Raw genomic sequence first — 26,798 nt, forward strand, 5'->3', positions numbered from 1 at the left:
ATATTAGAAAAGTCTGTTGATTTCAAAAACCACTTAACACTGTCCTTTTAAATTAGGTCAATTAAGTGACTGGCTGATTTTATTTTTTACTGGCTGCTGCTTTTCAGCATGTAAAAGCCCATACAGCAAGCAATCTAATTCTTATATCCATATATATACACACTCATACAAATGTCATGCACAGTTTAAACACTTTGAAACTGCTTATTAATTATGAAATAGAAGGCCTCTGAAAGACTGCTTTTTAGTAGCTTTGAAGATCAAAGAAAAATAATTTACTAAATCACGTTAACAATAAACCACTAAAAATATCTGCAAGATATTTTAAGGCTTCTAGCTAAAAATAAGCATTGGAAACTATGTGAGCAGAAACTCAGATTTAAAACTCCACTAACAACCATTTAAATATCTGCTCCTACAAAAATTAAAGAATGAAGGAATGACATCAATGCTTGAATAAAATCTGGGTGATAATGCATCATATAATAGGACATGAGAATTAACCTTTTTTTGTTTGGCTGTATTTTCATTTTTTTAACAATTAAAGTTCATAAAAATGCAAATCTGACTTCTTACAAGATCTTTGATAACTATTCAGGCATTTTATGTAATAGGAAGTTTTAAAGAAAGGACTATGAACAAAACCAAATTGCACAAAGTCTTTCAGCTAGGCTGAAGGTTCCTCTAGTAATACATATGCCACAAGCATATTCATTAAAATCATGCCTAAAAACCTTCAGAATTCATGCATCAGATGCTGTTCTAAACTAAAAAGCCTAAACTCTTTGAGGAATACCTACAAGTACCAATTAATTTGCATCAGGCATTATCCAACTCTTGCCCACTTTCTGAGTTCCTTTAGCACACAGTGGATTTCACTAAGGAACTGGTTTAAGCAGACCTACAGCAACAAGAGATTAAAGCCTGAAGTACTTCCCTTGAATAAGTGGTTCAAATTTGGAAGCAGGAAAATCTAAAGCAAAAGTAAATGTTTTTAAGAAACAGACACAGAGTCAAGAAATTTAAAAATAAATTTATGCTATGCTATAGAGGACTAAAACTGATGTATGAGGAATTATTAGGTTGGCAGAAGGTTGTTTGTTCTTCAGGTATTTCTATTTTCTCAAAAAGCTATTTTCTGTTCAATTAGGAAGTACATGCAACATTCAAGAGGCTCAATGAGAAGGATCAACACAGGCTCTCTTCACCTCGTTTGAAGTCTACTGTAAAGATAGATACAGTCAAAATGCTATTCTGAATTATGTGATTTCTGACAAAAAATGTTATAACAGAAATATGATCCAGAATCATAATTTAAAAGAACTTCTCTACTTTATTTGACTTTGAGAACTTGATAATGAGGAGGAGGAATTATATTTTCCTGGTACTAACAGATTGTTTTTTCATTACTATCTTGTCCCTGCAGATTTTAAGCAGTTTAAAATTCCATTTTGGGTGCCACCTTGAGTACCATAATATGTGTAAAGCTCAATTCAAACACACACATAAATGTTTTCTAATGAATGACAGCATGATACTATAATAAATAAAGTGAATTAAAAATAAAAATTGTTTCAAAACCTAGGATCAAGATCAACTGCCTATAAATTATGCTCTAGAAAGTCTGATAGCATTTCTATGCTACTTTTATTCGCTTGCTGTTGAGTCACATTTCTGAAAAAATAAATCATGTGGGAACCTGTAGTTAAATGAAAGAAATTCCAATACCTTCTACAATTCTATCATCAATATCTTGGCCACTGCCATAGGATTCTGTCAAATACCTGTAAAGTAAGATTAAAAAAATCAGTATCATTCATCTCATGTCAGGTTTCCTCACTTAAGCAGGGTATAACATGGCTGTGCACAAATACTAACTAATTACTATATGAAAGGCATTCTGATTTAAAGTTTCAAATACCTATGCACTTTGAAATAAACTTTAACTTTACTTTTAACTTTTCTTTTTTGTTAAAACAAAAATATTTTTGCACACTTCCAATTTTTTTTTAATACTTCAAGGCCTGCCGGAAATTTCTTTTTAACATGCATATGGAAATTACAGTTTAATAGAAATATAATCAAACTATTACTGTATTATCTGTATTTATTAATAATCTTATTAAATACATTAGGTTTCATGTCTATTTCCTGAATTTAAGATTGTTGCCATCCATAGTGTTTCTGTATTCATAACTATCAGTGTTAATAAAAATCCACATGGAGATGGTAAGGATAAGAAATTACAAGTATACAATTAAGGCAGGATTCAATTTAGCAATTGAAGAAAGAATTAGAGACTAGAACCACAATCTGCTTGCTCCAAAGTCCCAGTCTTTTTAATTATTTTTTTCCCTGCTCTCAGGGCATGCTTTCTGGAAATTCACAAGGGAATCTGGGGCAAGTTAAAAACAGCTCTTGAAAATGAGGCTTTCCAAAAAATTTTAGAAGCACTAAAAGAGCTGTACTAGCACCTTTTACTTTTTAAACCCACAATGGTAAAATCATGCAGCTTTTAAAACTCAGTTATGTTTTGTAGAGGGACTCTGTGGTGGAGGGTGCTGGGGAGAAGCAGCAGCAGTGATATTTGCCTGTTGGATAATGAGCTCTTCCTTTGCTGAGAAGTGGAAGAACAATCTCCTTTAAGAGCATCTCTTGTGAGATATTCTTCCAGTGCCTGCTGTCTTTTTCTGTTACTCTTATCAGGAATAGAGTCAGGTGTCCCTTGTAAAAAATCATTGCCAGCACCTTGCAGTAATTCTTACAGCTATTTATGAAAGGTTGCCCAGGGCCAGTGCAGAGCAGTATGAAGGACAGGCAGTTGTGACAATTCTTCACAGGATGTGGAAAATAATACCTCTACTGTAGAGAAATACTAGAAAATACATTCTTTTAGGGAAAAGGGAATTAAATATTTATTGAGGGAAACAAGTCCAAGGCATGGCAAGGGAGCATATTTACACTGCCCACACTGTGCTTCCCTGCATCATCAGGCCACCTATTGACACAGGTGTACTTAAAGGAGCAGTTCTTTCTAGTTAGTGTTCCAGAGTGATAAAAAGCCATTAAAAGATAATGCAGATATGGAAGCAAGGCTGATATATATCAGCAACACGGCTTTCCATATCATTTAATACACTTGATTTAGTATTGGTCGCACATGAACATCAATAAATAAATAAATACCACTATTCAGTCTTACTCAATAAACTTGGGTAAAGTATTTTAAAGTTAAAAAGATAAACAAACTAAAAAGAAAACCTCAGGGGGAACACAGAAACACACATTTAAGGCAAAACCAACAGTGTCTTGCAAGATACAATCAATATGTCTAGTTACATTTTTTATCAACCACATTACCAGATGTGCAATACCAAAATGACTGTATCATAAACCATAATAACTACATGATGTCAGTACAACTGAGTTAAAGTTTCTGTGAGTATGTAGCCATTTCTGCACATTATTATGTCAGCTTTTAATTTCTTGTAATAAAGTGCACATAGAAGCTAATACATATCGTACTGAATTGTACCTTAAACCCACTGATGACCTTAGTTTGCTCTGCCTCTATGTCAACCAAATGCATAAACACAAGGGATTCACATACTAACTTTGGTTCACATACAAACCTCAAAACAAATTTAGTGTTTTCTGTCTTGCCAGCTCCTGATTCTCCAGAGACTATGATGGATTGACTCATCTTAAGCACTTTCATGTCACGGAATGCTTTATCAGCTTAAAAAGAAGAATATGGTTGACATGACAAAAATTAATACTCAGCAGAATTGCAAGGATAAAGTTAAGCTACAATACAGAAAATTAAAATGTAACATTTTCAGGAATAGAAACTAAATGTTTACAATTAAATTAATTATAGTTTATTAAATTCTGTTTTCCTTTAATTTATACTACAGTTCTAATTCTTCCAACACTGACATGTAAGAACTCAAAGTCTTGGAAACAAAGGCTTACTCAACTTTTTCCAGAATTAAACAAAACAAAATCAACAATCTAGAGCTAAATCTTTTTAATGAAATGTATTTACAAAATAGTAGTCTGTGTTAATTTTATATATATTTTTAAAGGGAAACTTTCAGTTGTACTTTGCAACAAGTAACATCTGAGAAAACTTGGAAAAAAATCTCTCTTATTATGCAACAGGTACGAAAACTCCAGCTAATTATATTTTTTATTTCAAAATAAAATACAAAACAATGAGAAGGCCTTTACCATGTCAGACTTTGATTATAGTTTCCAATTATTTTTTATTTTCAAAAGTGACTGAAATCAAATTTAAGCCATAAATAACATTTCAATGTACTTTCTGTCTGTAACACAAGCATATAAAAGGAAACAGTGAATGTGCTCTGGGAACATAATTTAAGGCAAAGAAAATTACTACACTGAAAGACAGTGCCAATCATTATTACACCTTTTTCACTTATAAAATTTGAATTTCTTTATTTCTTTTTTAGGTTTTTTTAATGGCAGCAAATTATATTTGAATTGCTTAGACTTAAAACACTGGAAGTGCAGAATAACACTAATAGAGTTGTCACAGTTGCTCATTTACAAGTTCTTCAAAAAGATGAGAAGATTTGCAATTTTAGCCATTAGTGCTTTTATTTTATAATAATTCAAAATAAGTTAATTATTGCTACAGGTTGCAATTTACAGATAACTCTGAAGTATTGAATGTTTGTTTTTTAAGAGACAAATACAAGCTCAATACGTACCAACTGCAAAAACATGTGGTGGCAATGTTCCCAGCGATTTACCCTGGTACTTTTTAATAGTATCTGAAGAGTAAAACTTAGGTATATCAAAGTATGGATTCACTGCAATAAGAATGTTGGCTACATAGGTCTGCGAAGAAAATAATGAACAGCAAATTACTAGGCAGAATCCAAACAAGTGGTTAACAGCAATTGTCTATTACAGACTATAGCCTCCAAATAACAATTGCATTTATGATCCTCTCCAGCGAATGCAAACACAAGATAGGATATATTTTTACAGTTCCTTTAATTATCTTCTCAGCATTTCTATGAAATTATCCTGGGAAAATTCCCTAACCACTGAGCTGTGGAGTATGTCCTGAATCTGACCTTTCTCCCAGTCTCCTTTTAAATTATTTCCTATTGTCTGCATTACTGGATCAAGGACAGGACGCCAAATCCTCCTGCTCAAAAGCGAATGAACTAAGCTCATGGATAGCATAACACACTGTCCTCCAGTGAGGAGGATAGCTTTTCAATATCTAATGGAAGCAACTCAGCAGGAAGGACTGACAGGATCCTGCCTGGGAATGCATTCAAGGCAGGCAATAAAAGCATTCAGCCAAAAGAAAATTAGCTATAGCTGCTTCCACAGAGAGAAATACAGAATGCAAGTGTTCTCTTACAGAGAAGGATTTTGAGAAGAATCTCAGACAAAGGCTGGTTTTTACCTTTCCATAGGACAAGGAAGACTGAAGAGAGGGGGTTTTTTAATGTTTCTGAAAGAAACTCTTAAAGCTCAGTTATAATTGCCAGGTTATATACAGGAAAGAAGAGGGGTCACAATCAAATTAAAAATCAGATTTGCAGGAAAAGATCTGAAGAAAATGAGGTAAACCTTCATCTGAATAACTTATTTGCTTTGTTGTTACTGAGAATGTCCCTAGAAGACTAAAATTTGGAAACTATTGTGTGATACATTAATAGAAGACTGGATCACACAATATATGATGATTCTTAAGTAGTTCTCTTTTCAGCACTTATTTCACCAAAGGAAAACTTTCCTTCAAGAGTTGCAAATACTAATATTAACTTTCCTTTTAATAACAAGATAAATATTGTTAACCAGGATTTTTAAAAAGGCATAAAGCTGTTCACAAGGGAAATGTAGTTCAATTATAAACTGAAAAAAAAGTTGTTTTTTTTTCCTTCAGAAAATACATGTGTGGACATCATATTAGTAGTACTTGTTTACACTGAAGAAAGGCTTTATGAACTACTATCCTACTTTATGAAAATACTATCCTATCCCATGATTAGTCCATATTCAGAATTTTGCTTCTTTGGGGGGTTTTATTGTTTGGTTTGGTTTCTTTAAGGATTATTTTTCCAGATCAGCATTCAAATGGCCATTTTTATTTATTTATATTTTAAAGCTGGCGCTTGATCTTGAGCCATAAAAAATTTAAAGCTATGTAAATCAACTGCAACAGAAGAAAACAATTATACTTTCTTTTTACTTTTATATAAAAGGGTTTAACTAAATTAATTTTATAATATGTGCTAAAAGAAAGGTTGATTATTTTAACACAGACACTTTAAAATATCTAGAACTGTTTTGTATTATCCCTAGCCAGCTTTCTATTAGGGGGAAAAAAATAAGAAAGAAAGAAAACTCTTATCTTCTGTTTCACAGCTGTCAGTATCTGGGCAGATGGCAAGGACAAAATGTAATTTAGTCAGAATTCATTAAGTACAATTAGGCAATTTGATAGCAATATAAAAGATTAAGATGGACATCTGAGCTAGGAGGTGTCAAAGACGGCACCTGTTTGCTTCGTTCAAAAATAATGAAGAAAGAAAACCATCTTTGTTAACAGTGAAATAAGTTACCTGTAGGAACATTTGTGATACAAAGCTGTGCTATGGTTGCACACAAACAGTCATGTAGAGAAAAACCTACTGCTCTGCCTGCTAAAAATCAGATGGGATTCTGATCTAAAAGTATAATATAAGGAAAAAAAAGCAAAAAAAAGGCCTACAACCTCGACCTTTCCACATTAGCAATTCTCTTATAGGAAAAAAAAAGAAGTGGAAATACATGGTGAATTTTTGAAAGGACATATCTATTAGATTGGTTGTCATGACACAGAATACTTACGTAAATTCTGTCCTTACTGTACCGAACTTTGATATTGTGAAGGAGAGTGGCTTCATTTAAATACATCAGGGAACCTGCAAGTAAAAAACAATCACATACCATTAAGAGCTCAGGACTACCTTTAAGTACAGAACAAAACCTAAATCTTCAATTAAGGAGAATTTTCTTCCCCTCTCTTTGTTTACAGTTTAACCCTATCATTTTTTCACACTGTCTTGAGAACAGGAGTACTGACTCTATATACATTTTAAAAACCACAAACCTGCTCTTAACTGTACAACTGGAGTTACAGAAAGCCACTGAAGAAAGAATTGGACTGCAGAAGCCTCAAATACAGGCTCTGCTTAGTGTAAGCTGCTTTAACCAGCCTGCCTGTCTAACATGGTGCATCTGCCTTCACACCAGCCTCTAAGCACAGAAACTGCTGCCTACCAAAATCCCCACCAATGACTATTTCCTTCTTTCCTTCCTTCCAGTTTCCCTCTCCAATCTCAGCCACAGTGTCTCCAGGGTAATGCCACCCAACTGACATTTGGAGTAACAACTGGCTTCTGGTGATTTTTGAATTGATGAATATAAACATCTAATCTGGATCTGGAGGCAGCAACAGCAGCATCACAATCCCAGGCACTAACCCTTCCCTGCTTCAGTTCTGAATTTTGTGAGTACTAGGCCTCCTCAGAGAAACTGTCAGGGGTAAAAAAATGCTAACACATCAAAACTTAGCTGTATCTTTCTCCTTTGTTCTTTAACGTAAAACACCTGACCCTGAGATTAGCTCATTTGGTTAGAGCACCGTGCTACTAAGAACAGTGTTTGATCCCTCTATGGGCTAATATTAATTTAAAAGCTAGACTCAATGAGTATTGCGGGTCCTTTCCAGATCAGAACATTCTGTGATTCTCTAGCTGCTGAAATGTTACAGGATGGTTGCACCCACAGAAAGCTTCAGACTTTACAGGTTCACATTCTGGCAAAGCTGGTCCTTGTTTTCAGCTACAAAGCCCTGGAAAGTGTCAGCAGCCTTAATTACAGAGGTAATTTTCAGTTCCCACTATAACACTGTTAAAAATATTTTCCCTAAACCAAATGAGGGCTCTACTCATTACACAGCCTCCATTTTTAAATATGCTCAATACTTTTTATCTCACTGCTTCAAGTGAAATGTACAACACTATTTTGTGTAGTGACAACTGACAGACTGCCACACTGATAAGCCTTACAGTAATACAGTACAAAAACTTCTATCCATCCAACTACTGTGGATGGAATAAGACCAATAATGTCTTTTCTTTTTAAGGGAAGACTGGACATGGCACTTAATGCCACAGTTGAGTTGACACGGTGGTGTTAGGTCAGAGGTTGGACTCAGTGATCTCAGAGGTCTTTTCCAACCTAATTGGTTCTGTGATTCTGTAATAGTAACCACTAGCTTGCACCTCACACAAGTAACCTCACACAAGTGTCACATACACACCTCTTATCTATAATGACCAACAAAGTTGTTTTATGTTGAACTGACACCCTTTCTCAAGGGCTGCAGCAGCAAAGTATTCTAACTTATTTACATAAATGTGCAAAAAGGGCTGCCAGTTTGCATGACCTAAAGTCAACCTGCCCAGCCACCTAGCCCCCCAAGGATACCTGAAGTTCAGTAAGCAGCTCTCAACATCTCTTTCAACACTCCTCCTGCTGAACTGGCAAAAGAAAATGGGAGCTTCTCAAAAACATCTGTGTTTCTGTTTTGCATTTTACCCTTCCTCCTGCATAGGACCGAGGAGTGGAGGTGGCTCTGTCCCCCCCTTATCTGCACTAGACTGGCCTGAAGCAAAGTCAGGTTCACCAGCAAGTTGCAGCCTCCCTTTGGCTTGCATAGCTCTGCTGAATAACAGCCCTTCCCTTCATTACACGACTAAACACAGCTTTGTTTCAAATATCTGGAATCATTTACACTTTTCAAAGGACCTTGTAGGTCAAAGGACCCTGGTTTGTTCAGAAGAAATCACCTTCCTCCACAAAACCCCTTGCACTGATATTCCTGCACTGGCAGAAGCACACAGGGCATGCTTTAGCTTTACCCTAGGTAAACTCTCCCTTTGGATCATAACAGCCTTGAAATCGTGGCTGTGTACAATTCCTTGATGAAACAGCAGGCTGGCCCCCATCCCCACAGCTCCTCCTCTGCCAGCACAGCAGACACACATTCCCCCACAAGCCCACAGTCACCGGGAGCTGCAGCAGCCGAGCACAAACACCCGGTGCTGCACAGCCGGACTCGTCCTCCCCTCCCCGCGCATTCTCAGCTCACACGCCTGAGAAAATGGCACTGCGACCACAAATTGCAGGTCTGCCTTCACCTCTTTTATTGAGGTTATCCCAAGAGAAAGAGACATTAAAAGGAAATGGGCCAGAAACAGAAACTCCTGCTTGCTCTAATGAAAGTTCAAGTCTCCTTCTGCCCCTCTATGTGCCTGGGAGGGGACAGCATGGTAAAAAATTAGCAAACTTGAAGTCATTTGGATCCTCAGTATTGAGATGAGAAATTATTACATAGTAATTGTCTATCAACATCCTTGACCATATCTTTGTAGGAACCTCTCTGAGTTTGCAGAATTTTAAAGGAAGCAGTTAATCATCAACTTTTTATTAGGTTGCTTATCTCAAAAGCAAAGGACCCCAGATTTCATTGTGTCCCCAGTGCCCTTATCGCAATTAAAGCAGCTGTACCTGCAGACTCAGTTGCAATAGGAGCATGCTCCCCAAGGGAATGCCACCACCTCAAGACACGCAAACTAAGGCTTATGCCAGCAAATTCAAAATGCATCTTCTTTAGAATAAATCCTTTGGAAGGGGCATCCATATCCAAAGGCAAAGGAAGTCACCGGAGAGAGAGAATTCTGAATATTCGTATGGTTCGTGTCTAAATATAACCAGTGTATACATGTGCATTCAGTTCCCCATATATTTACTTACACACACACATAGTTCACATAAGTGAAGCGAAGCACTAAAAACAAGGAAATGTCAATGTCAAATTTACTCACAGTGGCTCTCCTGCCCATACCACAAAGTAGGGTTTCTATAGAAAATTATTTTATGAAGCAATTGCAAGGCTCTGCGTCTGTAGAACTGGGGTTTTTTTAACAGTCTTATCCAATACCCTGTCCTTTTACTCACCTTTCATGATTTTTCAGAACAGTTTTATAAGCACTCAGTATAGTTGTTTTTCCTAGAAATCGATGATAGTGAACACAAATACTCTCTGACAGAGAAGGAAATTGAATTTGGGATTCACACATCCTGCAAATGAACTGCAACTTCTGAGCAGCAAGTTAGAGTATACTGGAAAGTTAAAATAATGTTTGATACAGAAGGGATTATTGAACAAAGGATTTTTAAGTTTTATCTTCTCACAAAGCCAAAGATGATAATTTCTTTGACTAACTTAGTTGAATAGTATTCTGTTGAAATCTTAAATTATTTCCATAATCTCGTTTCAATTCCCTGACCAGGACATAGAGCGTCAGAACATCTCAGTAAAATCATTGGGACAGATGCACAGATTAAGTGCATTTCCCTGACAATCACCATGTACAGAGAATACAGATAACAGCTTTGAAAAGTTTGAACCCACATCCTTGTTGCAAAAATATAAGCAGCTGGAAGCAAGGCTACCTGCTTGATTCTAACCACACTGCACCATCTAAGTCAGAGCATAAGAGACAGATCTCATTTTTTTGTTTCTCATGGAGAAGCTGTAACAGCTGCATTTCCTGTCATGGGATGCAAATACTAAACCCTATTACAGGACAGGAACTGAAGTTACATCACCTAGACCAGACCCCTAGCCTTTATTTTAAACTAAGAACAATAGAAGGTATTTTTGCCCACTATTTACAAAGTCTTCAGTATTTTCACCAAGCAGTAAACACTACAGGAAATGTTGAAAAGACTTGCCTTCATCCATATTCAAGACAGGGGAGGCTCTGTGATTGCTCTGAGAGTGCAGCAACAGCAAAATATTTAACAGTTGTCTAAAAGCTGATCATAGCACTCACTCGCCTTTCCCAGTATTCTCTCCCCTCTCCCCAGATTTGACAACTGTTTCCATCCACCTAACTACAAAATACTCAATAAAACAAAAGTCCTGCAGATCAACAGTGACATTTATTACACAAGCTCACCTCAAAACTCCTTCTCCACCAGCATTCCTATATCCAATTCAAGTCTATCCTTTTTAGTGGTCGTGATAGATCTAGATTCCCATTCCCAGTTTTGGGAAGGTAATCTTAAAACTTATATTCCATTACCTCTACTTCCACAGGAATGCTATCTGACAAATTCCTTAAATGCAGGAAAATGCTATACAAACACAGGTGCTGATAAAGACACTGAGTCTTTTGTCACATATAAAAAGTATAGTTACACCCATAATGCTGAACGGAATATTTCTGAAGTTAAGCAACAGTTTTATATGGGAATTAGGCAACTGTCCATTCCTCTAAAGCGTTCATATGAAAACTACAAACCACAATAAATTATATTTTAAATGGGCTTCCTTTGAGAAGTTTAAAGGAATAGCAAAGGTCATACATAAATTCAAACAAAGACAACCAGGAAGAAAGAGGAAGCTTGTTAAGGAAACAATATTAATTTCATTGTATATATGTTTTTGAAATGCAAAATTTATTTAAATTCATAACTTACAGTTATCTTCCACATCCTTTTTGCTGTCCTCCTCTGCAGGAAACACTTGGTTGATAGCAGCCTGGAAAGTCTGTTAGATAAGAAACATTAACATTGTCAGAATTCCATAAAATAGAAATATAGTTCAAAGACATCTCATGCAATCATACAAGTGAGTGCACTGTAATTTTGCATGATTTAAAATGAAGTCACCAGCTTTATACTTCAGAATTGGAAATTTTACTGAGTTACTAGATGCAGACAAAAAGTGCTGCATTTATATTACTACACTACATTATAAAAATGAATTCACTGTAATATATATTTTAGTGCAATAATATTTGATTCTCAGGTGGAAAATTGCATGTCATACTGTGCAATACCAAAAATAAGACTAAAAAAGTAATGCAAAGGTAACAGCATTATAAATTACACACAATTTCCTCCGTTTTGCAAGGAAGAAAGAATAAAATGCAAATCATTAGTTCAGTCAAAGGATTGTGATGTTGTTATGATAGTCTGTTTTAAAATATCCCTACTTAAAATATTAATGTTCAATACATAACATCCTCTGTATCACCAAATACTGTAGCTTTGGTTATTGGTTTTTTGGTCTTTTTCTTCAATAAATCAATAAAACAAGACCTTCCTTCAACCCTTGTATTCCAGTTATACAAAACAACCATTTATCAAGTGTTCACATCCAACTGGAAAAATTCATAACAAAAGCATCTTTGTTTCTTTTTTTCATCTCCAGAAATCATAATTTATATTGCTGTAAAAAGGAAGGAAAAACATCCAAGCAAGCATGCATTACAGCATCTGCACAAAAATACCTATTGTACAAAGGAGATTTTTAATTCTATTTTTTTTTTTTTGTTTACTGTAGTAACAGCTCGTTTGAGCCAGTGATGAATGAACAAAACCCCTGTTGTACCAATTAAACATGACAGCCGCCATGCCACTGCAGGCACAGGCTCCTTTTCCCCATGGAAATGGAGACAAGAAGTCTGGTCTAATATCTGAAAAGGCAACCAACTGGATCTAAAGAATGAACTTAATAAACAAACATGTTTGCTGGTTTAACATTGTACTCAGCGAGGTAGTCCCATGAGAAACATCTCACAGGGAAACTTAGGAGAAAGACAGCAACTTGTTTCATATTTTCTTGGGCACGACAGTCTGAGAGGTCCTGGGGCTTACACCATCATTAACAGCCACAAATTGCAACTCTCTTTGAAGTGGGAATAGTTAAAAATGTCTCAGAGCAGAACTAATTGCTGCCAGACGGAAAACATGAAATCTACAGTATCCCTTCCCTACCAAGTTATCATAAAGTATGCAATTTGTAGCCATAATGAAATACATTTTGTCATCCCCTTATCAGGATCTAATGCAAAAAATATGTACAAGATGTTTTCCTCAGAGAAACAAGGCTGCTCGATAACGATGGAACATCTGAACATCCATCACACCAACTTCCTCCAAAATATTATTTATAAGAGTTTGTGAGGGCCATGGAAGCCTTCAATGTCTTTACCTACCTCAGAAAGATGCCTGCTGATATTCAGAGTTTTAGCAGGGCAGAGATTCACCACACCCTTTCCTCCCTCTCACAGTATTACCGTAACTACATATCATCATCATCATGATTTTCTCTACAAGTTTGTCAACACTGAAGGTAGATCTTGTTTGGTAAAGATGTACTGGAATACAACACTTCCCTACATGATCAGTTCCCTCTGCATGAAACAGTGGGAAAGTTTAAAAATAATATTATGAGCTTCACAAAAATGTACCTTCACTTCTTGTCTGCTGATGTGTAAACACTAACAAAGACAGGAGAGAATAAACACAATTCCCAGCTATTCTGTGAGACACTTCATAAACTTCTGATACTTTAACATTTCTGGAGCTAAAGTCAGTCATGCTAGAGCTAACCCAGAAGAGGAATGGCTTTTTCAATGTCCTCACCACTAAGCCTTCTGAGTCAAGATAAATTTAAAGGAAAAAAGCCAAACAAACCCCTCCCCCCCCCAAAAAAAAACCAATTCAGAGAATTCATGCTGTCTTATCTCCTATCTGAAAGTTAATGCTTTTCCGCTGGGCTTTTTTAGATAAGAACATAGGTCCAGTTTCAACATGTTAAAAATACAATTTCACTGCCGTACATCACATTTGGAATACTTTATGTAAAGTAAGGTACTTGTCATGTAGATAAGTATGATAGCTAGATATGCACAGCTCCAAGTATTAAAATCTAGTATTTTAAAAAGAAAATAAGCTAATAATCTAATCTATCAATAAGAAAATATCCAAAGAAATTCTTTACTATATTTTACTATTTTAAAATTTTTTAAACAATTATTTTAAGGAAAAAAACCCTTCAGATACTTGAGGGAAGACTTCTGCATTAATCATAACTTAGGACAAGTTTGTTCTATGGGAGTGGAGAGTATATTAATCTTATGAGACAATAAAATGGTCTTAGGAAGCAAAACAAGTTTTAGGGCATTCTGAAAGGGTTTTTTTTGTCGTCTTTGTAATGAAGCAACCCTTGAAATCCAATGGCAATCTTAACTATTCTCCCAGAAACTAGATGAGTGAAAAAAGATATCTTTCCATTCAAGCAGGATCTTCTTTCTACCATGTAATCCAATACGTGTAACCATGCCTTCCTTTATGCCTTCCAGATACAGACAGGAGACATCCCTACACTCAGCTGTATTTCACAAGTCAACCTACAGCAGAACAAACCATGTGTAAGACAGACAAGAGCATGTCTCACTTGTGAAAGCAAGTTGTGCTCACTGTTAAAAAAAAAAAAAAAAAGAACAAACAAAACCACCTTAGCTTGAAGCACTGAACTTTGAACATTCTGATCCTTACTTTCAAAGTACATTTACTCTTTTATACTTAGCTGGGAAAAATACCTTTCTGGTTATTCACAGCATACCACAGCAGGTGGTCCATAAAGCCTTCCATGACCCTTTAGAAGTGGCACAGAGCCATAAGGTGTCTCTCAGTTATGGCAGGAGGGGTGTCAGTGAGTGCCTGCAGCACCTCACACCCTCCCAGTGACTGCCAGAAACTCATGACTGCTGATGTTCTAAGAAGTGCCTGCCCCCTACTCCTCTGGGCCCCATGGTGCCCAGAATGGTATCTCAAGGTGCAAGCCCTTCCAGTGCATCTCTTCCTAATCACTTTATTTACATTTGCTACCTCCAAGAAAAGAGTAAATCCCCTGTTTAGCAATTTCACTGTCATCTGCCTTCTCCTTGTTTTAACCTCAAAGAAAAAGAAGATATATATGCAACAGGATCCAAGATTACAAATCCCAGTACATTTAGAAAATAACACTTTAAGGAGAAATGAAAGCACAATACTAGCTGAATTTAACAGCTGATTCCCTCTCTACCTGCCTGCTTCCTTGTACCACTAGCAGGTGACTGCTGGTGGGCCGTGGGCCAGGACTGCCAGCTCTGGTACAACCAATCCAGTTTGGAGCCTGCTCTCAGGGCAGGACTCCAGTTCTAAGTGTGACCATGCTCATTACCAAAGCCTCTCCAGTTTCTCCGGCTGTTTTTTCCTGGTATTTATTTTCCAGTCCTGGCATTTATAAACCTTACAAGCCAATGATCTACTTTTTGGGAAAAGGTTCCCATCATGTAACACGCATCCTCTGTGGCTCACCATACTGTACATGCAGGGCAGGCTGAGTGACTCAGATCCCCAGCTCCCTTAGACACACAGTTCTGCACAGAGCTGTCAACACTTGGGGATGGGCTGTGGTGCCCAAAACTGCTGCTGCTGGGGTTTAAGTGAACTGGTGCGTTGGACCTTCGCAGAGCCTGGACTGGGTAACTTGGTTTAATAATGAAATGTGAAGCAACCTGCCACCACAATGGCCTCAGCTCCTCTGCCCCCCTTCCACTGCTTTCTGCCATCCTGAAAACTTTCCACTTCTTCCAGTTGGATCTGTTCTCTGACCTGGTTTGGGGTGTCACGCACAGCTCAGAGCTGGGAGGTGCCACTCTGCAGTGCCAGAGCTGGCCACGGATGGGCATGGGAGGGAGGGGTTTAAGACACAGTGAAACTGCTGCCTTGCAGCATCTACTGCAGCTATTGACAACACTGTCATAAAAGGCAATAATCAAACACATGCATACACATTTCCTTTTCAGACTGTGACCTCTGGCAAGCTACCAGTGCCTACAGAGAATACATATGACATGGTAATGACCCAGATTAAAAAATAATAATAAGTTACACTGCTGGGATATGTTTACAAGATCAGGTTACTCCTCTCCTCCCTGTAATTATCATGGGCAACTCCAGAGCTGCTGGATCAGGCATTCTTGCTGAAGAGCACTTCTGAACTACCCTTTTAAGAAAACAAAATAAAAGTGATAATGAGTATTAATGCTGACTACTTCAAATGAATGGTCTGAGTGCAGAAGGACAGAGTCGTCTTAATAAGCCAAAAAGCAAGGAGAAATAGTTCTTGAAAAAGAAACCAATGACACCTTGAAAAGACTGAGAAGGTAACCAAGAAAACCTTTTAGTCCACCTTTATTAATATATGATTAATCAGTTAAGTTTGATAGTTTAAAATACGGGACCATAATCTCTATTTAGACTGTGAAGTGTTTGTTCCCTTAGCTGAATGAACATTAGGCTCTTAATTGATCTGCTTAATTCAAAACAGCCAACAGCAGAATAAAAAACTCCCTAGACAAATGAGATTTTTTTTGTTGTTGAGAAAACCATGAAACAAACTATTTGTATTTTAGGATCATTTTTTGGTTTTTGTTGTGTTTTTTTAATTATTTATAGTCCCTGAAAGGGGCATATATTAGAAATAGTCACTCAGAAATATCATTATTATTGCTTCTGTCTCAGAGTAAAGGCTTTTGCTCTTTATGGCATCAGGACCATTGGGGAATATAAGCAGAAACAGCAGTGGGGGTGAAATTTATTTAAGTCATTTTCATATTAGTCATAGATCTGGAATATTTAATATCCTTGTCTGAATAATCTTGCTCCTCCTCAAACTGACAAATGAATACTACTGCTACTACTAAACCTATACACTTTATCTCTCTCACTCAAAAATCAGTTGTTACACTTTGTATTTCTAAGGAAGGCAAAATCAACTTCCTGTCCAAGATGCACAAAAAAGAAAGCCTATAAACATTCCCCCAAAAGGAAGGACTGCTGCATAACCTTTTGACCTGTGACAAGGCATTCTCTCCTACTGCTAATATAAAAAAAGACAACAAAACACATTGTTGTCTTTTTTAGATCCTTGAACACAAGAAAAACTGAAACTATTAGAAAGGGCACAAAAAATATATTCAAAAAGACTGAAACCACAACTTTTAAGGCAATGCTAATCTTATTCTAGCTAGTACAACCCAGGAATCTGACCATTTGAATTAGGATAATTGATAGCTTGAAGGTGCTTCCTGCAAAAACTGACGTTTAGTTACGACATAATGAGTCTGAAAGATGTCATGATAAATCAAGTCATTGGAACACACTAATTAGGATGAATTAGGTCTTCATTTTAAAAGATACATTTATTTGACTTTAATTTGATGTAGCAATTCCACAGAACCTTTTTTTTATCATATTACTTCTCAAGGCACTTGAGTTAAGAGGATTCATCTCTCAGTCTTCATCAGTCTAATGGTGTCTAATCTTAGCCAGGGCCCAGCACATCCCTGTAGGACCCTTCCCATGCATGTAAAGAAAAAGAGAGAAGCTAATCTTAACAGCAGGCTCTTCATCAGTGTCTAATTGAGAAAAATAAAGCATACAGTACTGAATCAAATGGCTACAGAGATTCAAGTCTCCTCTCTTTCACAAGCACATACTCAATGCATGTGCAGATAACTGACAAATATGTGCTTCTTGTCAGTGTGAGGGGTCCATTGCAATACAAGCTAAAGCTGAACAAAGATCCTTAGCCAAACTTAGAACAGAAAGCTGATTTTTCACTCCTTCAGGCTGTGTGCAGTTGAAGATAGGGGCAAAGACGTGGCCTACAGGTAAGGTGGTTTCTTTGTATATTTTTTCTCTGTTCCTTTGTTTGTGACACACTTACCTTGCCTTTCTGATTCAAAGGTTCAATAGTTAAATTGTCAGGGCCAATGTCCACAATCATCCCCATCTGAAACCCATCAGTTGGGTGTGGAGCCCAAACGGGCTTCCCGTCTTCCATTGTGGGATCTATCCAGTATTTCCTGTAAGAAAATATAAAACTAAAATTAATCAAAACACTTTGTATACAAATTGAATAAACCAACAGGATTTATGACACAGACTTTAGTTTATTATGTTTACATCTATTATTCAGTATGAAAGGAGACAGCCCCTGCAGACTGGAGCCAGCCTTTATCCAACTCGCAATGCTTCGCATACAGAGGACACCCCTTGGACCTCAGCATGGACAAGACTGAAGACCAGAATCATTTTTCATAGGATCCACACCCTGCTCCCTGAAGCTCTTTATCCAGCTTCCCTGACTTGTGAATCAAGAAGGGAGTCTATCTCATGATCCAAGTAGAAGTGCAAGATAGATTCAAAGCCAAGACTATACTAGGAGTGTGTGTATATACACATATATGGATACATATGTAAAGACAAACACACATATATATGTATGTATGTGCATGCAGTGGGGCATATGACTAACGGCTAGTTGTCTGTATTTGAGCTGGTGTGCAAATATTTGTATTTTTGCAACAGCACACGTTGAGGCATGTGAGCAGAAATCCAGTCTCTTGGCATTTGAACCAAATGAATGTGTTCACTCTTTTTGTGTGGCTGAACATATGGCTTTCAAATAACCCACAAATATATTTGGTCTCAATTGATTTATCATCCTGTAAGTCTTTTAAGGGCTGACCCTTGTGATACTGTAACATTACAGGTCTTTCTCTTAAGTAATCTTATTTTCTATTAAAAATTATATGAAAATTGTTTTAAAAATAATTTTTATCTGCACGTGAAAAAGATGCAAAGGCCAAGATATTCAAACTTTATGCTCCTCAAGTTATACAGCTAAATAAGCTCCCAATTAAAAGGGAGTACTTGATTGCACGCAATACTCACTGAGCTAACCAGGAAAATTGCCAAGGTTGGCACTCTCTGAATGGTTAATGGTGCCATTTTAAATATGCTGAATTGGTCCCTTTTTTAGTGTTTGGTTGTTTTGGGGGGTTTTTTGTTGGCTTGGTTTTGGTTTCTTTTAAACCTACTTTATAGTCCTTACCCTCATAAGAATAGAGTCCACTCAGCTTAAAAGGCTCACTTCTCCTTGCTGTTCCTTACTCCTCTCTAAAACTCATTCACCTACTAAACTGACATGTTTTAGTGATTCCAAAATTTGTAAAAAGTAATCTCATACCACCAAGGTGTAACTTGCCTCTCTCAGCATGAAAGAAATGAGCCTGCCAAGCAGCAAAGAAAACACTGGCAATGAACTCCAGAAGTCTAGGGAAAGCCTGGGAGGGTGTCCCACATTTTTCTTTCCCATATCTGAAGGAAAAAGAAGATCCAAAATTTCTCATGAACAGTGAAGGCTACCAATCCCTTTGCCATGAGCAGCAGCAAGGAAAAGAGTGATTGGCTGGCCAGAAAGCTGTACAACTACAAGCAGAAAAGGACATTGCCCCTCAGAGGATATGTCACCACATGCTGCACATAACCTGCTTCTTACTGCCTCCAAGGACAGGTCAGAAAAGTTGGAAGGGAAAGAAAAGGCTGGCTGTGATCTCTTTGAGAATGCTGCTGGTCTTGGTTAACAGCAAGCTGTCTTATTCCTTGGCAACTTTATTGTGAAATATTGATGAAAACTTGTGATTTACTGTTCTCCCATGTACAAAACACAGTAAGTTCTTTTAACTACACACAGAAAGTTATGTTCTAAAACCTCCAGTATCACACTTTCTCCTGTACACTTCCACCCTTTCGCCACAGCCCATGAACTCTACAAAATAGGATCTTCATCTATCACTATACGATAAATCCTGTAAACAACATCTGTCTTCACTCACAACTGGCTGCTGGCCATTTTTTCTTTATTTTATGATACTGAAAAAGGAATTTCTTTCCATCCAGACCTGACCTCTAGATTCAACTGCCATTGTGGGCATAGTTGCTAAACAGCCGAGTTTATTTCTGGATATAACCAAGCCTTCATTTCTTCACAAACCTATCATTTGCTTTTAAAATGCTAGTTCAAAATAGTAGTTAAACGATATGTCACACAACCACTAAAAACAAGGCTGTCTTTTACACCCCAAGTACCATGGTCAGGGCTTTGGACATAACCATGTTGCACGAGAAACAAACCCTAAAATTACTGCCAAAACTTCAGCAGAAGTAGGAATCCAACCTCTCCAGTTCACATCCAGATGCTTCTGCTTTGTTCACTGACAGGGCTTTTTGCATTCTTACATATTCTTAAAGGCAACTACATACTTCATTAATGAATTATGACAGAGGAGTGTCACAAGCTGAAAAAATCCTCTTGAAGGACCAAGCAGTGACTGAATTCAGCCACCACCAGGAACTGCAAATTTAAGAAAAGTACCTGAGGCTTTGCAAGCATCTAAAATGCCATTGGATGAAAGGAATCTAAATACAAGTGAGTCAGTTATTAATGGGACAATTAATTTTAATAAATACAGTCTTCTGGCTGAGAAGTGACATAAAAGCAGTTGTAACATTTTGGGTTTAGCACCACTTCATCTCTGTCAGCTGGGACTCCGGCAAGGAGCACACTGAAATTGGATATCAAAACTTACCAGGTATTACCTGCTCTATTATTTACACCCCCATCTGATGTATTGTGCCATTGCCTTGAGACAGATGCAGGCAGCCTAGTCCTGAACAAGCTCTTGAACAGCCAGTTTACAAACCAGCATTTTATATGAACAGGAACTACCAGTGGGAACAGCTTTTGTCCCGATATGCATCCATCTAAATCCAATCTACATGCAGTTCATCACACTGCTAAAACAGCATACCATTTCTGAAAACAGTGAAAGCAAAGAGAGTCATGCCCAGGCTAAAAGCTCTAAGGCAACAAATTTGATAGCAACACCATGAAGCACAAGGAGTAACCTGGACAATACTTCCAAAAAAGGAGACGAAATAAGTTATCATCCACATTTGTATTTGTGTGTATGCACTTAACATACATTAATTGATTTTATGTTACTGGATCATTTTGGTCTCCACAATTAAGACATCTCCAAAACGAATTTGCAAAGGTTATGCTTAGAAGTGGAAGCCAGCTGCCCTTTTCTCTTTCTACATAGAAAGACCTCAGGAGTATTGGAGTTTTTCTCTCTGTTGAGCACAAGAGGGATAGCAATATAAAATAAGCCTTTGCCTGAAGCTGGTAAACTTAATAGCTATTCCTTCAAATGTCAGATTTTATTTATTTATAATTGGTACGTAATAATAGACCTTTCCTTAATTATCAATAAGAATACTTAACACATTCAGCACTAGCTCAACACTAGATCTAGTGTTCAAACAACTTGCAAGACAAATCACTGCCCAGATTCAGAGAAAAACACCCACCAATATTTCTGTAACTTTTTTTCTGCACTATTATTCCCCCTTTTGGAGAATGCTTAATGACATTTTTTTCTCAAAAAAAAATTATCTACATAACACATTGTGTATAGGAAACAACTAAGAATTCCTCAGTTGAAAGTTAACACACTATGCTCCTCCCACTTATGTTTACCTAAGTAGTATTGACTTTAAGATAATGTAGTACAACTACATTTGGCTGTTGCAGACTATTTAAATAGAAATCAAACGCTACCATCTGGTGAAAGAATTCTACAAAGGCAAAATATACTAATGCAATTTTAAACCTGTTGCCAGAGCCCAGAGGCAGGCATTTGCATGATCTGATCCTACTTACAATCCTATGAACAGTCTGCTATACCAAGGCACTGTACTGATTGTTCAATTAACTAATTAAAACAAATGAAAAATTAGACTTCATTAAATAACCAACAGTAACTCACTAAAATGGCTAAGTCCAAGGAAAATAAACTAATTAGAATAGGTATAGTAGTAAATTATCATTGTAAAGCAATGTTGTTTTAATATTAAAACCACCTTGCACTTGTGTGCTTAAGAGCTGCCCAAAATTCTGCTGATTACATCAGGCACATGAGACTGCTCTGAGAAAGGTCCTACAAACACAGAAGAGACTAGACAGAGAAAAACATTCATCCAGAGTGGTACCTGTCAGACAAATTACTTATGCACCCCTAGTTTACTGCTCAACTGAAAGTTCTCCAAATCAAAGCTCAGGCAGTATGCAACATTCTACTGCAGGTGACACAGTATTTCAAATGAACTGCAGCTATAGTAGAGATTTATTTTTATTTGAGCTAATTACAATACAGTTATAGCTCCATTGTTTAACTGAGTATTAAACCTATACCATTTTTGTTCTTTAGTTTTCCAATTTACTACAAAACTCTGCTTTAATACATTCTAGTTTATTCAAGTCACACTGCAGCTTTTTCATACCTAAAATAACATCAGTAAAGTAACTCAGTGAGGCAGGGACTTCTGCCAAACTGGAAAAGAAGAAATAGACTGCAATACAGCACAGCACAGAAGTACCTCCAAAACCAACTTGATTTGAAAATCTTAACCCCAACTTGTTAATTGTCACAACCTTTTGCAGATGGATGGATGTAAAACAGAGTATCTGAGGTCCACATCTGAGAATTACTAGATAAAAATTTGTTTTAAAGCTACCTACTCTGACTGCTTGGGACAACATGAGCACAACAGCTGATAAAATTATTCTCATAGCATGCTTATTTTCTTCTTTGCGTATTTGCATATATCAGCATGTTTTCAATACTGAGCAACCAGAAACTGATTTCTGTTGTATTTCCAGATGAACCACTCTTTTGTATTTATATTCACTTATTTAACATTCACACAGGAAATGCCTTCTCTGCTGTTGTTTTTGCTATTCAATAAGAAAAGACAAGACAGTCCCTCATGCATTAAGCTAAGGAGAAAACTTATTTTCTCTACATTAAACATGGTAATTCCCAATCAGTAAAGCACAACTGCAATACTCCATATACTCTGAATATAATAATCAAGCTCAGTTTACTTCTTTTTAGAATTTCAATTATTTTTCTTTTTTAAATAAAACGGGGGAGATGTTGTGCTGTGTTAGTTCTGTTTCCCCCTATCTTGTAATGGTTCTGCCCCAACTCCTCCCTCCTTTCCAGTTACAGTCAGTTACCCCACATCCACCCCGGTTGTCTTGGTAACCAAATGCATCCTTTCTCATCCCTTCCCTGGTGCCCTGCCACTCACTCTCCACTCCCTCCTTTATTACCAGAAGATTCCAGCTGGAGAGCTGAATGATTGGCTCAGGCACCGGGGCCCCTCCTTCAAATTGTCCCTATTGGTGTTTTCCTCATGTCAGTCCCCTGGATCCCACCCCCCACAGTGTCCTCATTGGTGCACAGACTGACTCCTCCCTTGTACCCCTCACCCTTTAAAAAGTGCTGTAATCCTTCCCTCCTGGTCTCCTTCTGCTGGCTTCGCTGGGTTTCAATAAAGGTTGGATTTCACCGCAGTTGGGGTTCGCTTTCTTATTGTGCTGGTTGCAGCTCCTAGTGAGCCTCGTCCTGCACCTGGCCCCGTCGCCAGCTGTAGCGCTGGGCGATGGCCTGAGGCGCTGGCCTGCAGCCCGGCTATCGGGTTAATGCCCCTGTGCTGCTAGCGCTTGCTGGCTGTCCAGCCGGGACGTCCTTCTAGCCTGACCGCTGCAATTGCCGAAAACACCTCTGCCTGGGACATCCATGCTCCTGGAAAAACAAATTTTAAGGAGCAGAAGAAGGGGTGTGGTTGGGTCAGAATTAGCCAAAGAGCTGTACAGCTTCCTCTAAACCATCTCACCTTCCTGTGTGTTAATTGCTGCTTGAGGCATTTCAGCCCAGCTGCCCTCCTGGCCTTGCTCCCTGCTCGGCCTCTTCCCCTCCTGACCACCTTGAGAAGTGCTGATTCAGGGCAGGAGATGGTCTGAGTAAGAACATGTGTTTTGAAAAAAAAAAAAAAAACACACGACTTTATTTGCAAATATTTAAATGGCTATTGCATCAAAATAAGCTGTTAAAAAGAAGGAATTCAATTAATGGTAGGAAATTTCCCCCACAGCAACTGAATTTCATGTATGTTACCATCCTGAAAATGAGGTGATACAGGCATTGTCCAAGAACCCTCAGTTTGGAAATACATGTTTTACGGGTTTTTCAAATGTATCATATTGACTCAATCAGCACTTCTGAAAGTCTGTGCGCTTTTAATATAACAAAACTGTAGCCCACTAAAAAAACACCTATTGTAGGAAGCCTATCCAAAATAATTTCTACATCTACTGAACAGATTTCTGTAAAGCCAAGTGTCTTTCAGGTGTTGTTTACTAAGTGCAAAATTCTCAGTATTGCTCAAGAAACAAAAATAAACTTCACATGAACAAGGAAATCTGCCATTGGAGGTTACAGTGAAGCTTCAAAATATCCAGAGGAAGGACAGTTTCGGCAATTTTAACAAACATACCAACTCTGCAGATGTGGCAGAGGAAATGAGTCCACAAGAGAGGCTACACACAGTAAAAGATCACTTGTGGCACACTCGCAGAGGACAAACAGCAAACATTCTCATGAACTGTACCATGTGACAGGAGGACAAGGAGTGGGGAGGATGGAACATCAAATGAGACATAGCAAAGGAAGACAGCAACATACATGGCATGTTAACTAGCAAATATTTGTCCAATTCAACTGCTGCTATACAAGACCGGGAGGAATTTTGTACAGCTTGTAAGTTTGTAAAATTCTAACCACAGAGGTTGTGGTCTTTTGACTATGACACCGAGAAGTTAAAAATTCACATTACAATCAGCAAGATGTGATGATTTCCTCTGCAATTCCTGCTCTTCTGCCAGTTTTTTAAGCTACTGTTCTCTCAAGAATGTTATTCTTATTTTAGTTCCTACTAAGTAAATAGGTCTTTGTCCTAATTCTTGTTCATTAAAATAACCTGAGTGGAGTTTCCTGACAAACCAAGAATTAAGTATGCCAAGGGGATTTGCATAAGCATTTTCAACCAACAGCAATGCCTACTCCACTAATAGCAACAAGCAGAAAGAGGAAAAGTATCAAAACACAAAAAACTGTGTCAAATTTGAGCATCAAAGTTAAAATTAAAGAAAAAGTTTCTCAGTTATTGTCCGGACACCACTTCAGAAGCATTACAAAAGAGAAATAAGGACTAGAAAAAACAGAACTAACAAGGCTATAAAAACACTTTTGAAAGAGGTTGTTAAATGTAACGCTTTCAGGCTTTACAAGTCAGCCCTAGTGAAACCAGCAGGCAGCAAGAGGGGAAGAAAAGGCATACCAAGGCAGAAGTCACCAAACTGACAAAGACATCAAAGCAAAATCAAAAGTATCTTAAGCCATCTCATAATATATAAAGAACACATAAGATGAGCTCCTGCAGATCTAGCTGGAGTAGTTCAGGCAGACAAGGTGAACTCTAGAATTAACTCTCCATAGCAGTAGTCATGCTGTGTGAGCACTGGCTGCAGTACTCAAGCATAATGGCTTAAATCATATTCCATAAGCAGCCTCAAACTCCTTCAGCTAGCACTTTAACAGGGTATTTGTTTATACCCTCATGTGCCACTTTTTCCAAGTGTAAACATGAGAAAGAGCAAATACTTCTTGAAGGTTGAGGATGACTCTCTCTAAGCTAACGAACTCCAAATTCTCCTCCGGTTATGTCATTTTTCAGCCTTCGGCACCCATTCATCTTCTACATCTCATACTCTCCTACTGTCAAATTAGAGTGCCCTATTTCCCCACCCAGCATGTGCTGCTGCCAAGCTATTGCTCATCTTCAGGTGACCTAATACAAGAACTAATTATGTTTATTCTCTCTTAAGCCTATGCACCAACAGTCTCTCTTTGAGCTTCATATACAAGGCAAAACAAAAGCAACCAATTGGCCTAAATCTCTCAAATACAAGGGACCTCACCTCCAGCACAAAAAGTACAAAATCTCATTATCCAAATTAAAAAAAAAAAAAAAAAAAAAAACAAACTAAGAAAGCCCTAATTTGATTCCCAAATACTTAAAAGGAGATGGATCACTTACCATAAATACTGGTTATTTATCATATAAATACCAATACCTGGTCACTGGCTTCCATAATCTGAACTGCAGAAGCTGACCATTATGACAAGCAATCAGGACACCAGAATTTTAATCCTCTGTAGACCACCATCAGTGCTGGCTAAAGCACTTCTTGGTGCAGCCAGCAGGGCCTTCTACCAGTTAAAGCAAGCATATATTGCATTTTATACCAGCTTTTGTCCAGTTGATTCAAAAAGAGGCTGAGATAGACTGAATCCCAGTAATTTATTCTAACTGATATGAACACAGAAAAACCCAAAAAAAGTTCATACCCCCATACAAAAAAATCAGAACAGTATTCCTAACCACTGATTTAAGGGGGGGAAAACCCAAGCAAAACATATACCACAAAACAAATCCCACGTTTGAGTGCTTTTGTATTTTTGTTAATTCACCAGCAATTCAAGAACTCTTCACAACTTAAATATTTTTTCGAAAAATACTTGAAATGGAAAGCCTACGCTACCTAGTGACAGTACCATCTATTTTGTGCTTTTAGATGAGTGATATTAAGCCCTTGACATTCAAGCAGCCCTACAATTCCAGCAGAGAAAGTCAAGAGCTGAATCATAAGCCAGAGCCTATCAGTAACTTGGTTCTCCATGGCTGCCTCTGTGAATAATTCAGAAATGCCCCAGGAGCTCCTGAGGGTGACCAACACACCCTCTGACCTCTCCTCTGAACCCATGTCTTGTCAAGTTTGGAACTTCAGCTATATATCTGACTCGCTTCAGAATAATCAAATGAAACTGGGTAAATACAGAAATAAGCAACCAGCCAACCTGCACTGAGTTTGATCAGTTTGATAAATACATATGCATAAATAACTGAACAGAGACACATTTGCCTGGTAAGTTTTTTTAAAGTACAACTATAAAAACCATTGCCAAACTCTTGGTACATATCAGTGTAAATGGGACTGATATTTTAGGAAACTAAGAATACATACTCAGCTA

The 26,798-nt window shown here is 37.5% G+C and overlaps 1 protein-coding gene across 9 annotated transcripts in view; it reads right to left on the bottom strand.

Moving 5' to 3' along the window:
* Positions 1-26,798, bottom strand: part of MYO6 (myosin VI) — a 102,655-nt gene that overhangs the window by 54,927 nt on the left and 20,930 nt on the right. For 8 of the 9 annotated variants that reach the window (XR_012579756.1, XR_012579757.1, XM_074538350.1 and 5 more), the window contains exons 2-7: positions 17,678-17,816; positions 11,590-11,659; positions 6,883-6,956; positions 4,740-4,869; positions 3,633-3,738; positions 1,729-1,784 (exon numbers count right to left, since the gene is read on the bottom strand). Coding sequence is in view for 7 of the 9 variants with exons in the window: in XM_074538350.1 (XP_074394451.1) it covers positions 1,729-1,784; positions 3,633-3,738; positions 4,740-4,869; positions 6,883-6,956; positions 11,590-11,659; positions 17,678-17,794 (553 nt within the window). In the remaining 2 variants the exon portion in view is untranslated. Of the gene's footprint in view, positions 1-1,728; positions 1,785-3,632; positions 3,739-4,739; positions 4,870-6,882; positions 6,957-11,589; positions 11,660-17,677; positions 17,817-23,541; positions 23,564-26,798 lie in introns of those variants that run through there. The other variant, XM_074538348.1, reaches the window with a different exon arrangement.

The sequence above is a fragment of the Zonotrichia albicollis genome, chromosome 3 (assembly GCF_047830755.1).
Source record: "Zonotrichia albicollis isolate bZonAlb1 chromosome 3, bZonAlb1.hap1, whole genome shotgun sequence".
NCBI lineage: Eukaryota > Metazoa > Chordata > Aves > Passeriformes > Passerellidae > Zonotrichia > Zonotrichia albicollis.